Source organism: Daldinia caldariorum (assembly GCF_022478825.1).
Source record: "Daldinia caldariorum strain CBS 122874 unplaced genomic scaffold F4812scaffold_2, whole genome shotgun sequence".
In the NCBI taxonomy this organism is placed as follows: domain Eukaryota; kingdom Fungi; phylum Ascomycota; class Sordariomycetes; order Xylariales; family Hypoxylaceae; genus Daldinia; species Daldinia caldariorum.
The window spans coordinates 1,755,518-1,771,241 of record NW_025953038.1 but is presented as its reverse complement, the minus strand read 5'-3'; the positions used below and the strand labels follow the sequence as shown (position 1 = coordinate 1,771,241).

The 15,724-nt window shown below is 47.9% G+C and overlaps 8 protein-coding genes across 8 annotated transcripts; 5 read left to right on the top strand and 3 right to left on the bottom strand.

Annotated features, from left to right (window-relative positions):
* Nucleotide 1: 1 nt before the first annotated feature.
* F4812DRAFT_414375 (uncharacterized protein) lies at nt 2-1,798 on the bottom strand. The gene has a single exon (XM_047932882.1). The coding sequence runs from the start codon at nt 1,556-1,558 to the stop codon at nt 215-217; it is 1,344 nt and encodes a 447-aa protein (XP_047793835.1). The 5' UTR covers nt 1,559-1,798; the 3' UTR covers nt 2-214.
* Nucleotides 1,799-1,824: 26 nt separating this feature from the next.
* On the top strand, nt 1,825-2,628 carry F4812DRAFT_414374 (uncharacterized protein). The gene has a single exon (XM_047932881.1). It carries the CDS (start codon nt 1,883-1,885, stop codon nt 2,084-2,086), a length of 204 nt encoding a protein of 67 aa, XP_047793834.1. The 5' UTR covers nt 1,825-1,882; the 3' UTR covers nt 2,087-2,628.
* A 50-nt stretch (nt 2,629-2,678) lies between these two features.
* On the bottom strand, nt 2,679-4,337 carry F4812DRAFT_181789 (NAD(P)-binding protein). Its single transcript, XM_047930036.1, has 4 exons — nt 4,033-4,337; nt 3,910-3,962; nt 3,688-3,856; nt 2,679-3,630 (listed from the first exon to the last, which is right to left on the bottom strand). Exons 1-4 carry the CDS (start codon nt 4,074-4,076, stop codon nt 2,988-2,990), a joined length of 909 nt encoding a protein of 302 aa, XP_047793833.1. The 5' UTR covers nt 4,077-4,337; the 3' UTR covers nt 2,679-2,987.
* A 701-nt stretch (nt 4,338-5,038) lies between these two features.
* F4812DRAFT_181765 (uncharacterized protein) lies at nt 5,039-6,344 on the top strand. Its single transcript, XM_047930035.1, has one exon. The coding sequence runs from the start codon at nt 5,136-5,138 to the stop codon at nt 5,889-5,891; it is 756 nt and encodes a 251-aa protein (XP_047793832.1). The 5' UTR covers nt 5,039-5,135; the 3' UTR covers nt 5,892-6,344.
* An 848-nt stretch (nt 6,345-7,192) lies between these two features.
* Nucleotides 7,193-7,831, top strand: F4812DRAFT_181738 (uncharacterized protein). Its single transcript, XM_047930034.1, has 2 exons — nt 7,193-7,534; nt 7,624-7,831. The coding sequence occupies exons 1-2, from the start codon at nt 7,414-7,416 to the stop codon at nt 7,770-7,772; spliced, it is 270 nt and encodes an 89-aa protein (XP_047793831.1). The 5' UTR covers nt 7,193-7,413; the 3' UTR covers nt 7,773-7,831.
* Nucleotides 7,832-7,950: 119 nt separating this feature from the next.
* On the bottom strand, nt 7,951-8,994 carry F4812DRAFT_414364 (zf-CSL-domain-containing protein). Its single transcript, XM_047932880.1, has 2 exons — nt 8,545-8,994; nt 7,951-8,486 (listed from the first exon to the last, which is right to left on the bottom strand). Exons 1-2 carry the CDS (start codon nt 8,740-8,742, stop codon nt 8,412-8,414), a joined length of 273 nt encoding a protein of 90 aa, XP_047793830.1. The 5' UTR covers nt 8,743-8,994; the 3' UTR covers nt 7,951-8,411.
* A 177-nt stretch (nt 8,995-9,171) lies between these two features.
* Nucleotides 9,172-12,530, top strand: F4812DRAFT_414363 (ABC transporter transmembrane region 2-domain-containing protein). Its single transcript, XM_047932879.1, has 3 exons — nt 9,172-10,127; nt 10,192-10,407; nt 10,461-12,530. The coding sequence occupies exons 1-3, from the start codon at nt 9,618-9,620 to the stop codon at nt 11,865-11,867; spliced, it is 2,133 nt and encodes a 710-aa protein (XP_047793829.1). The 5' UTR covers nt 9,172-9,617; the 3' UTR covers nt 11,868-12,530.
* A 932-nt stretch (nt 12,531-13,462) lies between these two features.
* F4812DRAFT_467561 (putative sugar transporter) lies at nt 13,463-15,633 on the top strand (the record flags this gene model as incomplete). The annotated part of the gene is made up of 4 exons (XM_047938674.1): nt 13,463-14,340; nt 14,417-14,601; nt 14,760-14,970; nt 15,083-15,633. The coding sequence occupies 4 exons, from the start codon at nt 13,463-13,465 to the stop codon at nt 15,354-15,356; spliced, it is 1,548 nt and encodes a 515-aa protein (XP_047793828.1). The 3' UTR covers nt 15,357-15,633.
* Between the last annotated feature and the right edge of the window lie 91 nt (nt 15,634-15,724).

Genomic DNA, 15,724 nt, shown 5'->3' with positions numbered 1-15,724 from the left:
TATTTATTCGAGTATTAGTATTTGCTAAGTCTTGTTTGAATCAGGTTGCCAGAACTAAAGACTTGATCGCTGAGTATGGTTGGTCCCAGGCGCCTGTCTGAGTTAGCAGACTATTAAATCTAGTGGCATGCGGAGCGTTCAGGAACAAAATGGTTTCTGAAAATATGTATCAAGTCCCATATCTCATTAGACTTGCCCATTATTATAATCATATCTAGGATAAGCTCTTAAGCTCGTCCTTATATACGATGCCATCCTTCATAACGAACTTTACTCGCCTTAACGCACTAAGGTCTTCTATCGGGTTCCCGTCAACAGCAATGATATCAGCCGTAAATCCCTTATCCAGCAGCCCAAATCTTTTGCCACAAAGATCACCACCACACACCTCCCAACCATGCAATGTTGCTGCTTGTAAGACGTCAAGGACAGGTATACCTGCCTTCGCCATCAATTCTAGCTCGAAAACGTTTTCGCCATGCGCGAAAGCCCCTGTGTCGCCGCCCGCGGCGAACTTGATGCCCTGATCGTAGGCCGCCTTGATGTGCTTCAGGATAGCTTTCATCACATGACTGTCGTCCCCTAACGAAACCTGAAAGACTGCCAGCGTCGGCACGAAAATAGTATTGTTCTCCTTCATTGCCTTCAGAGGCTCCTCGCTAGGCATATATCCGTGCTCGATAGACGTCACGCCCGCCTTGGCCGCCATCACAACGGCCTCGGGGCTCTGCGCGTGGGCGCAGATAGGGGCGCCGGAGCGCTTGGCTTCGGAGACCATCTCGTTCATCTCCTCTTGGGTAAACAGGAGCACGTTCGGGTTTCTCTGCCCGGTAAAAGCGTCGTCGGACGGCGGGAAGCACACGTCCAATGCGCCCGGCCAGCTGGGCTTCGGATATCGCAGCACTCGCTTCCTGTAGTCGGCGTAGAACTTGATAATATCAGCCCCTGCACCCAGGCGTCTCCGTACCGCCGCCCGGACGCCGTCGACCCCATCCGCGGGATCCGATATGCGAGGGGCGGTCTGGCCGACTCCCGGAAAGCCGTTTTCCAGCCGCGTCTCGTAACCGCCGCTCGACGCGATGCATTCGGTCGCAACGAACATGCGCGGCCCGGGGATGATGCCGCGGTTAATCGTGTCTCTGAAGCTCACGTCCGCGTCCCGGAGGCCTTCGGTACCCAGGTCGCGGTAGGTGGTATAGCCCGCCATCAAACCGGCCTTGGCGTGGTTCGTAGCCCGCACTACTCTCTCGACGAAGCTCTCGTCGCGCATCTGGTTCGTGGAAGACACTTCGGAGTACGGGTGTAGAAATATATGCGTATGCGCGTCAACCAACCCGGGGAGAACGGTAAGACCGCGGAGGTCGATCGTGTTGGGGTGCGATGCATCGTCCACTGGTCCTTCGCGCTTATAGACTCTTGTGATTAAACCAGTACTGGCGTCAATCGAGAGAGATAGGTCCGAAACGAAGCATTTCTGCTTCGAGTCGAAGAGAGAAGACGTATGTACGGTAATCACTTTGCTCATATTGTGTGATGTGAGTTCTCCGTGGAGCGTCATTGCAGGCTTTACATATAGGTAGAAGTGGTAGCCTACCTACCTTATATGTATGTTCCTTATCTGTTCTTTAACGCCGCCTCCCCTCGGACTATAGAAATGCGATGACGATGTTGAGCGTAACCGGTTAGGAAGACCTGTATTCCGACCAAGGATAGAGCCAATAAGACAAAAGGGTCGGATGATATTCGGAGGATCGACTCCCTGTCACAGGTAAAAAGCTACCGAGAATTGTTGTTTCTTAGAAGTTGCTTTTCGGCGATGTTTTAACCTGAGCTGAAAGTTAGGGGATCAACGGATGAACTTCGACCCCTATCTTAAAATATTATGTGCGCAGCAACTCATTATAAGGATAGAATTTCTCGATGGTACGTGATTAATATATATGTTATTTTCTATTCTATTTTGCAAGTTCTTTCGTTTCCCTTGGTATACTCAAGGCTCTATCTATATGTTGTCTTGTTTGTTGTTCTAAGTTACTGGCGGTCGAAGTTGCACATCGAGAATCTTATGAAATGTGGCGCACTCTAGTTTTTATTATTATTAAGACTACCTAACCTTAGGTACTTAGGTATATTCAGCTGGCAATGGAATATTTTCTACTAAGAAATAACTCTATAAGCATATATGTTGGAGCTCTGGATCCTAAGTACCCGAACACGATTGCTACCTAGGCAGTTGTACCCCGAGAAACAAACATACGATACCTTATTGTTAGAGATGTGCCACTTGGAGAAAATTCACTGCCCTGTTCTAGCATGCATAGCGCACTTCCCAGGCACATTAACTATTATAGTCTCGTAAGGTGGTGAGCAAGGTGCATCGGGGAGGTGGACGGCCTTAGACGAACCGGCCGGGCAACCACAGCCTACGTACTTAAAGACGTTTATAAAGCACATATCGAGAAGCCTTCGCAGAATCAAAAGCTTCAAGTACCGCCAATATCGATTGATATATTTCCTTTCGATGTAATCGATGTAGACGAATACCTACTACAGTGCAAAATACTATAGAGCAACTCTCCCTTGTAAGGCGTGGCCGCTCTCTTTTATAGAACGGATTTTAGAACAATCATATACAATGTCATTCTTTTAAACGACTTGAAAATTACTGAAAGGAGACTGCTTCTTAAAAATGTAATTGTTAGGTAGGCGTACACGTGCTACATAATATCAAGCCAACATAGACAATGCGCGGCGAAGTACTGAACTAATGTCTTTATCTTCTTGCATATTCTAAAGTTTTGTTTTTCTTTTTTACGAAGAGTAGCCGTTGTACTAGCCTCACTGGCTGCATTTGTCAGAAGGATCAAGCGAATAAGCGCTGGGCAAGTTGAAAGCGTGTACGCTATGGAGAAACTCATGGGCTATAGTATAGTCCCGCACCTACTAATCATACAGAAGATTGATTAGAGGTAAAAATGATAGCAACATCACTTCAACTTTTTCTGTCTCTGTTCTTCATTGACCAGCTTCATTACCTCGTCCATGCGGAAAGTGCGCCAACAGAAGGCGTCAATAAGCCACTCGCCTACGCATGTCCCAAACCATACGAAATTCGCCATCCCGCCGGACCAGAACCAATCGGGCCGTCCGAACCAACGCCTTAGGATTGATGGGACCTCTGGGCGTAAAGAGTCGTTAACCAGCTTTTTCGCGAATTTTTCGGTGGGAAATGTAGATGCATTCTGACTAAATACCACTCTCCAATCGAATATGGCACTGGCGCGACTATAGAGGCTGCTCTCCGGTAGACCACGAAGAGGCTGGGCTGCTGTGTTGCTCTTGACGGTGCCAGTCATCGATACCATCACGCGTACTCCAAATGGTGCAAGTTCCATTCGTAAGGTGCGCGAATAGGCCACGACAGCGGCCTTGCTCGCGCAGTATACCGAGCCGAATACATAAGGGGTAACAGACGACAGAGAGGAAATGTTGATGATTAAGCCCCTCGCTGCAATTAGCTGATCTATGAAGGCCTGTACCATAGCCATTATCGAGAACACATTAGTCTCAAAGGTCTGTCGGACGTCCGATAATACAATGTCCGTCGCGGGATGCGTATGCGTACGGCCACTGCAATCTAGTAAGCTACATATGCTCAAGCAAGTAGTGGGAGAAACGGAAGCTTACGCATTATTTACGAGAATATCTAGCTTGCCGCCTGTTAGTTTTGCGACTTCTTCATGGCATTGCTTGATGCTTTCGACATCGGTAACGTCGAGTGCCAGGGTGCTCATGCCCAAGGCCGCGAGATCGGCCAGCACCTCGGGTCTTCGGGCGGTCGCAATGACATGGAGACCTATTCCCACGTCAATCAAACCATTCTGCGCATAGAAACATGGCATGATTTACCTCGTTGATGATATTCTAGGCATAGACCATGTCCAATGCCGCCTGGAGTACAACTATAAATATGCATGTTAGTGAGATATGTAACGGATAAAATTTCCATACAGAACCGTAACAACAACTTACCCAGTTACTAGAACTGTCTTCTGTCCTGGGTTAGGCCCTGCCATTCTATTTTTTTATTTTTATTTTTATTTTTATGTTCGAATGTATGGTTTGACTATTCTCGTGGCACTCGTGGCACGTTCGTTCCGCTGTCTTTTTGATGGGAATGAAGATAGTTATATCTTATTCAAATAACTAGAATCAACCCCACTTTGTCTTACGCTTCTCTACTCCAGGCAGCCAAGATGCAAATGCATCTGTTCCTGTAAGACAGATATACGATGTATTAGTCCGAGATTATTTGCATGAGGTGAGGACTGAACTTGATGATTGACATATAAAAGTCCGAAACGTACCTAAGGTAACCATTTAGCCTGCTTCTCGTAAGCGGAATAATACCATGCATACATGCATACAGATATTTACCGAGGCATACGGATCGAATTGACGAGGAATTTCATCTCTTATTGGTCCCCACCAAATGCAGGTTCCCGTTGAAGATATACCAACCACCTGGACTACCTACAGAGATAAGGCTAATATTTAGGATGCCATCCCTAGGTACCTGAAGTATTAATAGGGTATTACGCGCAAAAGATAATTCCAAGACTTTATTTACGATGTTAGGGAATAAATATTGCATCCTGTATTCAAAGTAGAGCATCAATCATTAAAAAACACTGGCTCTAGTAAAATATTCTACCTTAACTACTTCGTAGCTGTGGCAAGCATGTGCGAAATGAATAAATGATTTGTTATACTTTCCTTTTCCTGTCTTTGTGATAAGTTGTCAATGCTGTTTTCTTATTGTCAGCAACCCATGCACATAGGTTAATACTTGCAAAGGAAACAAATACTTACATAAAGGTGGTTATGACTAAGACAAGGTCTATATATCCAAACCGAACATTGAGAACATTCCCAAACAAGATCATTATCGTGAGGCAAATGAATGGAATACTTGGTAGTCTAGTTTATTTTAAAATGTCAAGATAGTTCCGAATAGGTATGAAATTAGACTTGTAAGTACGGCAAGACATATGTATATATACCAGGTACCTAGAAAAGAGATATATAAAACAACATCTATTACCTAGGTACAGCCACAACGGAATAGGTACATCATGTCTAACTATAGCAATTCACGCAGCCGTCAATACTACAGATATAAACCAGCCAAGCAGTACCCGTATTCGACGCAAGAAAGAGTCAAGAACAGGCCTCTGCCCAGTGACCCGGCCCTTCGTTGGTTAGTGGAGTTCTATCATCCGGTCATTTTCAACACCGACTGGCAGGGCCGCTATTTTGACGATATACTCAGCTTAGACGATGACGAACTCGAAGCAGAACCCGACTTTATGGGTTGGCTGTTCCCGTGCCCGGAAAGAGTAGGTGCTACTTCCCTTTCGTCCGACTATTCCGAGCCCGTCATGGACGAGGAGACATTTATATACATGCGCCAGGATGAAGGCATCGGGGAAAATCTCAAGCTTGCGATTATTCGTATGCTCAACTACTATGGCCTCTCTGTCGAGTATAGCCCAGCCAAGTTGGAAAATGCTACCGAGGTAGCCACTATACGCGACGCTGGCGGCTCACCTGACAGGTTTAAGTACTGGGCAAGCATGTACTCCTATCACCACCAGAGAATAGCCCGCATCATCAGATCTACCCGTATCCTGGGCTACCAAGACATCGCAGTGTCCATCATGCGCGCGTTCCTCAAGATTGCCGACGACCAGAATCTGTTTAAGGACTGGCCTCCAGCGATGGTAGCTACTATCAGGGAGAGATGGACTCGGGCAGCCCAGTCGCGTTTAGAAATGGCGTGGGACGGCAAGATTTATGCTCCATGGTTGGCAGATTATGATAGACCATAAAACTTTCTAGGTAGAAGTTGTTTTCGATAGCTTTGACTTGTTGTTAGTATAAGACACCTAGCAGCGCAAAGTACTTGGAGCTGTTTGATTCTGATAGATAACAGGTACCTTACCTACTACTGATTTTTTCACGTTAAAGTATCCGGCACTGCCTGTGTATGTTATTTTATTAGAATATACGATAATATATGATGTTGTCTCGAATTTTCATGTTCATCTTGCGCATCTGAGTGTATGACTAACCTCCTAATGAGGTACCTAGGTACCTGTTAAACACTACATAACCTAATGCATGTAGAACAATATTATGCTCTGCTCTGAAATTGACGTTTTTAATGCAACCCTCCTAGTTGCCGTGTAATGACGTATGCTTTTTGTGAAAGTGTGGAAGAGCTGAACAAGCAAGGAAAAGCTACCCGCGCCAACCCGCTGTCAATTGCCCACGTTTTCTTATTTTCTTATCCACTCGGTCGAATTTCCTAATCCCATCCTCCCATACCGCTAAATTTCCCGACTAAAAGGCTTATTCGCTCAGGATCTACATGCAAGGCTTCTTGTGGTATTTGACCGAGAACTGCCAGTAGGTAGCGAATTGAGGTTAGATTTATTTTAATATTAATATTCTTTATTCTTTCACATAAACAATTTCAACATAAGACGTACGATATATATCAATTAACCCATCCCCGTATTTTCAAGCCTCATGTTTCCGAAAACGGCACATTCCGACCTTTGCTGCCGCGACGTTTGTTTGAATCGAGAGCACGTTCTGTTTCAGAGGTTGGCCACTCCCTGTTCCCTGTAGCGGAATAGGTAATTACCATCCTCTTTCGTCACCTTGTCACACTTAAGAGATCGCGCGTGCAGCGACGTGGCCTGGTCTGAGGATAAGGAAATCTTGTTTCCGCTGGCGTCTTAGTGATAGATAACGCAAACTCGCCGAGCTTGGGTCCGCGTCGCATCGTTGCATCGTAAGTCGGCCTATCCCTGCCTTGATCGGCAACCCTGATCAGCACCTTTGAACCTTTCCTGGATGGTAGATTACCTACGATATCCTAAAGTATCCTAAAGAACTACTACCAAAACCTTACCCCCCGCCCTTGTCTTCCCTCGTCTTCTATCATATGTAACCGTTCTCTGCCCACATGCCATGCCATGCCACCAACCATGATGCTCTACGACAATAACCGCAAATATCTCGCCCGCATAAGCTAGATCTTTATTACTACTGTAGCTGCCCTATGATTTTACATACGTCGAACAGCAAGTCACATCGCATCACATCACATCGCATCGCATCGCAACATATTGCAATATACCCCCTTTGTCTATGCGCTGCTGCCAGGCAGCTCAAACAGCATCAACATTACATTGCTTCTGCCGTGCCACCACCTTTTCCGGGCATATTACACGAAGAAGGAAAAGCGCAATCAAGTTTGAATGGTAATTTTATATAGTAGCCATACTATATATCCATACTACATAGTATATATCAAAAAGCAACATCCTCGTAGCTAAGAAGATGCGACTATCCGCTGTTCTAGCCACCGTAGCACGCCCAGTAGCTTTTGTTGCTGCCCAACAAAGAGTGATGATCGCGCATTCGACAAGCATGAAAGTCGAGGATGCGTCAGGTTCAATGGGTAGGTAGCGCGATTTTTTTTTAATTTTTTTTTTCGATCCCGTTCGCCCAGAAAGAATGCGGCTAATCGATGTCTGGATATCGCTACAGCCTCTACGCCTGTTCTTGTCAACTCTACCGATTCGCTTGCACCATCTCCGAACCCCCTGACGACTGCAGCTCCCGAGAAACCCGCGCTGGAGAAAGCTTCCGTCATGGGTCTAATCGTCTTTTCGGCTGCTGGGTTATATCTACTATGAACTGGATTTGGGGTTACTAGGTCGGGTTAGTATTTCACGGGCGTTCAGGGACACGATCATGAATATTGAATTTTGGGGGACGGGCTTTGGGGATGGATTGCTTTGAAGACGCTGATAGCGTTTTTGGCATTCACGGTGTTCGCATTTGGATATACCCCCCCTATGTTGGGATCCCTTTTAATATTAATAATAATATTTCCGCATTGAATTTGATCTGGCCTAGCAGGTTGATCATCTGCGATCGCACTTCTTGCATACTGAATATGCGGTACCCCGATCTTAAGCTGCACTTTGCCGCCGCGTACCTAACCCATGGTTCCAACAGACCTTCGCTGATTTTGCACATGCTGCATGTGCCATAACGTGATCGTTTCTTGGGGGTATTGGGGTTTCAAGCGAAGCTAACACGTCTTATCTGTGTTGACAGATACCTGGCTTAGATACCTGGCTTGCAAAATGTAGCGGTATTGTATTTCGTCTTTCCCGTATATCGCATACCCCTCCCGAGCAGTTTGACATCACAAGATATCATTCCACGACGCTACCATTAGTCCTCCACGGCTCGGCGATTTGTCATTCTCGCGCTCGTTGTGTATTATCTGTATTATATCACGCATCTGCCCTTCACAGAGCGAATGTTCACGCAGTAAGAGGTACTTGATTTTCAGTGCTAGGGGGAGCCGGAGGGTCAGAGTCGGGCTTTGGTAGGTTATCCTGAAAGTCTTTGTCAACATGTAGATTCACACGATGGCAAGAATATTGCGAGACGAACCAGATCATAGATAACTCGAATCATCAGACTACAGCTGGGACAAACAGCAATATCTGTCTCCTCGTCTTGGAGGTCCATAAGTGAAATCTCGAATCGATCGCCACACGGGCAAGGATAGTGGTAGATCTGTAGCGTCTCGTCGAAGGTCATGTCTTCTATCTCGACCTCATCGTAAACTGCAATTTCCTCGTCGGCCATCGTGGAAGCGTTTTATTATTTGGTAGGTCCCTAGGTATATAGCGTTGGATTCTTTGCAAGTTGGAGGGAAATAATGAAAGAAATGACTCTTTTTGTTAAGCCGCCACCATTCTCAAAATTTGTTAAAGACTTACATAGTACAACAAATGAAAACCCCGCGGTTGGATACGAAATCGGATAAGCGCTGGTTTGGGTTTACATAGTATGCAGCAATCCGAGTTTCACCCCACACTCAAACACCACATGTGCACCTCAGCCACCTGCAAGATGTAGGTACAATTATTGATACATGTAAGTAGCCGCTAGCACCCCTTAAGCCTTAAAGCCTTAAGCCTTAAGCCTTAAGCCCAGTAACAGCGGGCAGCAGCCACTACTTCAGCTGGGGAAATCAAGGGAGCGCGGGAGCTTACAACGAAAAGGCTGGGGTTAATCACATGCTTAAAGTTAGGACGTCACCAATTACTTACCTACCTACCTAAGACAAGACAACCGACAAAGCCGATAGCATTGGTCGCATACGCCGAGGGATGTTTTAAGGTTGCTTCCCTTGAAGTACCCGTAGCTTCATAGCACTGAGACTTAGACTCAGACTCAACTTCTATGCGACTTTCAACTATTAACCACTTGCTGGCTGCAGCCATGTAATCACAATAATTCCAAGTTGTGTAAATTTCGGTCGACTTGATTTTGTGCACATTTCTGTTCTAACTATGAGATGAATCTTATTTGTTAACTATTTTATTTTATTTCACTTCGAGGTAAACGAGCTTCAGCTCCTCGTCGTCGTCTCGCAAGAGACTGCCTACCTCCCACCTACCTAAGGTACCTACCTAAACTAATAGCCGACCACCTTATCTCCCAAATCGACCACCAACATGGCGGTACAATCCAAACTTGTTCTATCCGATCGGTCGGCCAAGAGCGTCATTGCGCATTTAACGACGTTGTACGCCCAGAACCGAACCCGGATCTCACGCGCCGTTTATCTTACCCTACTCGTCGCACTCGTCAACCGCGTCCGACATGCCATTTCCGAGCAAAAGGCTGCCTCCGCACGCGAGACAGCTAAGCGACGATCCGGTACCACCTCGAGCGACGGTGAAGATGTGACCATGAAGAAGAAGAAAGTTGAGCTGGACCGCGAGTTCTTTAAGTCGCTATTAAAATTGCTTAAAATAGTCGTCCCCGGCGTACGGAGCAAGGAGGCTCGGCTTCTCCTCAGCCATAGCTTCTTCCTAGTTGTGCGAACACTCATCAGTTTGAAAGTTGCCGAGATGGATGGCGCAATCGTAAAGGCACTTGTAAAAGGGAACGGAAAGGAATTCCTCACAAGAATTGTGTGGTGGATGTTAATTGCTGTTCCTGCAACATTTACGAATTCCATGGTGAGAAGAAGCCTAGTCTCGGATCTATTCGTTTGATGCCGTTCATTAATTAATCATCTTCTAGCTTTCGTATCACCAAGCCGAGTTATCCCTCAGTTACCGAACACGATTGACCCAGTATATTCACGACAAATACCTCTCCCAACTCACCTTCTACGGCATCTCCGCGCTTGATGATCGGATAAAGAACCCAGACCAGCTTATAGCAGTCGATGTTGCCAAGTTCTCTAACAGTTTGGCTGAGCTATACGGCAATCTGGCAAAGCCGTTGCTAGACATGGTGAGATCCTATGCATATTGTGGCGTCTGTAACAGAAAACTAACGTGTTCCAGACCATCTACACTTGGTCGCTGTCAAAGAGCGTCGGCGGCGAAGGCGTTATGTTCATGTCCTTATTGGTCCAACTATCAGCCAACGTCATGCGCGCCCTAACACCCCCCTTTGGAAAATACGTTGCGGACGAAGCACGATTGGAAGGCGAGTTCCGGTTTCAACATTCGCGACTTATCGATCACAGTGAAGAGGTAGCGCTATACCACGGCCACGAAGTAGAGAAGGACACTCTCGACAAGGGCTATTTTACGCTTATCAAGCACGTCAACTACATATTACGTCGGCGATTCTACCATGGCGTGATGGAGGATTTTGTCATTAAATATTTCTGGGGTGCTTTGGGTCTTCTGCTTTGCAGTGTACCCGTCTTCTTCAAATTGCCCGGACAGCTAGCCGGCACTTCTAGCATGGGCGATCGAACGGAGTCGTTCGTAACCAACAGGCGAATGTTACTCGGCGCATCCGATGCCTTTGGGCGGATAATGTTTTCTTACCGCGAAATCATGGAGTTGGCCGGTTACACGTCGCGTGTTGCATCGCTATTGGACGTTATGGACGATATCCAGGCCGGGCATTTCGAGAAGAAGCTAGTATCTAGTTCGGGTACTGAGGATAACGAAGCGGTATTAAAGGGCAGGGGGAAGATAGTTGAGAGTAAGGACATCGAATTTATCGACGTGCCGATTATCTCCCCCAATGGCGATGTTCTCGTAAAAGCGCTGTCATTTTCGCTTAAGCAAGGTGATCACCTTCTCGTCGTTGGTCCAAACGGCTGCGGAAAGTCAAGTCTTTTCCGAATCCTAGGGGGCCTCTGGCCTGTGTATGGTGGCACAGTCTACAAGCCGCCTTTCACGGATATTTTTTACATTCCACAACGGCCATACTTATCGCGGGGAAGTCTTCGCCAGCAAATCACATACCCCGATAGTCTACGGAGTGTTCGTGCGCGCGGGGTCACGGATGCCCAATTGCTAGATATCCTCAAGATTCTTTCTCTCGAGCACCTTGTAGATCTTTACCCCGAGGGCTGGGATGCAGAAGCTGAATGGCGCGACGTGCTCTCAGGTGGCTTGCAGCAGCGTGTGGCCATGGCTCGTCTCTTCTATCACAAGCCGCGGTACGCAATCCTGGACGAATGCACGAGCAGTGTGACGCTGGAGACCGAGAAGGTCATGTACGATAATGCGAAGGCCTTAGGAATCACACTGATGACGGTGAGCCATCGACGGAGTTTGTGGAAGTACCACAGCAAGATTTTGCAGTTCGACGGAGAGGGTCATTATGTATTTACGAAGCTCGACGCCGAGAAGAGGTTGAAGCTCGAGGACGAAAAGGAAGACCTGGATGTGTTGCTAAGACGAGTGCCGGAAATTGAAAGAAGAATTGGCGAATTGACCGCCGAATAACGGCGGGGAAATAGAAGTGACAGGGGGAATATGATGTGCATATATGAAGAAGGATGGAATTGCTAGGTACTAGCCTCATTTCTCATTTACAGGGTCCATCAACATGGTACATAGTATATTAGCAACTAGCTTAGCTTGCGGACACCGCATTTTGTTAAACGAAGCTATAGGAATTTTGACGGTGCGGGATTTATCAATTGGCTCTCATAGGCCTACGGCGATCTCTGACTGTTGAGTCCCCGCCGAGTTAAGAGATGGTGAGATGATCTATGTGGAACGTTGGAAGAGAGAAAAAAAAAAAAAAAAAGACCCTTGAGTCTACCCACTGTACCCCTCGAGCCTCGTCAGTAAATCCTGACAAGGATCTTATGACGGATGAGGCTATCTAGTCTGGAGACTCTCATACAAGAAGAAACCTTGGAGATTGGTAAACAAACAGGACAGGACAGGACAGGACAAACAAGCAAACAAACAAACAGAGCTCTGTCATTCCGATTTGTGTTTACTTACTTCCACCTCCTGGTTACCTAATGCATGTTAGGTGGTGAACCTCCAAGGGCAAGACGGTTTGGAAAGAAAAAAGAGACAAAAAATTGGTAATATATCTCAAGTTTGACATACACCACATGTCAATTTATATATACTGTACGCACGCATACTACGTAATATAATATGATGTATGTTTCGAACGTATCACGTATATCTAATACATATTTGCACATAGATATATGTAAGGCAAATACGTAACCCCTCAAAAACCCGGGTATAAAAAGCCAAAATGAGCCTCGACCCTGAATCGTGTATCCACTAGACCGAGCAAAAGCCGCGAACTAACAACCTAGTCGCGACTTCTATGCCGTAACCGTTGTAACTGCATCAAGCGCGATACGAACTACTACTATGTAGTATGTACCAGGGGGGGTTCCTCCTGCAGAGATCGCGGTATGATGGGGGTCTGGGTCCGAGTCTGATCATTGATGGACAGAGATACCATAACGATACTATAGCGATACCACAAAATGTGCAAGGTACGCGTCTTAGAATCCACCATCTACCACCACGCCACCTATTCTCAAGGTTTAGGATCACCTGTCTTTTCAATCAACCCTCCCCCCTCCCCCCCTTTCCCAGGGACCCAGAAATACATCCGAAAACCCTTCTTTTTTTTGCTGATTCGGTCCCATGGGGCTCCGCAACAAACGAGAGCTGATGCTGGGGGAAGAACGAGTGGCTAATTCCGATTACCAACCACATCTCCGAAATTCATGACTACCCTAATTGCTCTTCCTTGTGGTTCGTCGTTTTCCAGATCTCCGATTCCCGCCCTAAGCCAAAAAATACCTAAGGTAGGAGTAATAGTAGTAACTCGTAGCTCGTAGTTCGTAGCTCGTAACCCGTAAGCTTAGGTGTATAACTTTAGCTCTTTTTTTAACCTTTACCGCTACCGCCGCTATCCGTTACATCCAAATCTTTATACATTTACTACCTCTCCTCTTCTTCACTTCCCCCTCTTTCCTTCACTTTTCCATTCCTATTCTGCCGCCCCTATGACCTAAGAGAAATAAGAGAAAATAAGAGAAATATATGGTAATAATATGGCATCTTCCAAATACTTCGGCCTCCAAGGCCACCTCCTGAGCAGATTGCAGACGGCTCTTATCGTCGCCCCGTCCTTCATCTTGTTCGGGTACAACCAGGCCGGTATTGGCGGCCTGATCACCGAGAACGACTGGGTCAAGACGTTCCCCCAGATCGATACCGTCCACGCCGTCGGCTCTGACAAGAGCCAAAAGTCGACGCTGCAGGGCCTCGTCGTAGCCGTCTTCGTCATCGGTGCCCTCTTCGGCGCCCTCTCGTGCTCGTACACCGGCGACAAGTTTGGCCGCCGCAACGTCATCTTCTTCGCCGCCGTCTGCACCTTCGTCGGCGAGGTCCTCGAGGCGGCCGCCTTCGGGCTGCCGCAGTTCATCGTCGGCCGGATCGTCGTGGGCCTCGGCGTCGGGCAGCTGAGCTCGCTGGTGCCCGTGTGGCAGAGCGAGACGTCGGGCGCCAAGAACCGCGGCCGCCACGTCGTGCTGGACGGCCTCTTCATCTGCCTCGGCTACGTCCTCGAGTCCTGGATCAACCTGGGCTTCTTCGAGTTCCGCACGGGCGCCGTCACCTGGCGCCCGCCCATCGCCATCGCCTGCTTCTTCTCCCTCGTCCTCGTCGCCTCCGTCTACGCGTTCCCCGAGTCCCCCCGCTGGCTCCTCATGACCGGCAAGGCCGAGCTCGCCCGCGAGAACCTCGCCGTGCTCCGCGGCCTCCCCCAGGACGCGCCCGAGGTCCTCGCCGAGATCGAGGGCATCGAGCTCTCGCTCGAGCTCTCGGCTAACGGCGGCGCGAAGCTTAGCCAGCTCCTCAAGATGGGCGAGGACAAGCTGGTCTACCGCTTCGGGCTGTGCATTCTCCTGCAGTTTTACCAGCAGATGTCGTAAGTAGCATGCATGCTGGTTTGGCGTCTTCTATTAGACACAGAAAGAAGGAAGCTAACGAGAAATTCCGCGCAGTGGAAGCAATCTTATTAGCGTCTACGCGCCGATCCTCTTCCAGGAGAACCTCGGCTTGAGCAGCGAAACCTCGCGCATCCTTTCCGCCGGTGCCTTGACCTGGAAGTTCCTATCGTCGTTCCTGGCCTTCGTGGCTATCGATCGGTTCGGGCGACGCGTTGTTTTCATCATCAGCGGCGTTGGCAGTACGTTCCCTTTCCCTCCCCCTTCCTCTTCCCAACCCCCCTTTTTTTCAACCCATCTTAGCAGCCATTATTGCTTCTATGGCGTGTTTGGTTTTTTCCCGAAATTTCGCTTCGTAGGAGTAAGAAGGACGGCTGCTGACTTGTTATCGTTGTTGAAGTGTCGTGCTGCATGATAGCACTCGCCGTTGCGACATCGTTCCCCACGTCCAACAGAGCCGCGCAGATCGCGGCAGGCTGCTTTATTTATCTGTACAACACCTTCGTCCCCATCGGGTTCCTTGGCGCCAATTTCTTGTATTGCACCGAGGTCGCCCCACTCCGGCTGCGCATGGCCATGAGCTCGATCTCGACAGCCAACCATTGGGCCTGGTAAGTTCCCTCCCGTGGTTCTTGGAACCTCTTGGCCTTCATGCGTGCCAAGGCGTCCGACCGTATATACCTAGTAAGGTAGTAAGGTAGCTGACACGTGGGGATCATATAGGAACTTCCTCGTCGCGATGGTGACTCCCGTGGCCATCTACAGCATCGGCTGGAAGTACTACATCGTGTTCGCCGTCATCGCGGCCTGCGTGCCCGTCTCGGTCTACTTCCTGTTCCCGGAGACCATGGGCCGCAGCCTCGAGGAGATCGACCTCATGTTCAAGGACTCGCCGTCGGCGTGGGCGACTGTCCGGTACGAGAAGCAGCTGCGCCGAGCCGGGTCGCCGACGTCGTCGCTCTCGGAGAAGAACAAGCTCGACCACTCCGAAGGCTAGATATATATCCTTATTTTCCTTTCCTTTTCTTTTCTTCCCCCCCCTTACCTGAACGGCTATTTCCCCCTAGGCTTGGGTCCAATGGATGGGTAAATATTGGATAAGCCAGGCCGACGAATACCAAATACCGAAACCGAAACCGACTTGACGAACCCCTGGATGTTATGAATCTATGAAGCGTTACGTTGTTTGGAAAAAAAAAGAAGAAGAAGAAAGAAAGAAAAATAGACTTATTCCGTCGGGTAGATAGAGATATATAACTAGACGCGGAATGGATTTCGTTTTATTGGATAAGCGCGAGTGAGTTAGGTGTATGGTTAGGTTAGGTACCTCCTATGTTATACAAGACTTGTTTTTTCTTTTTGAAT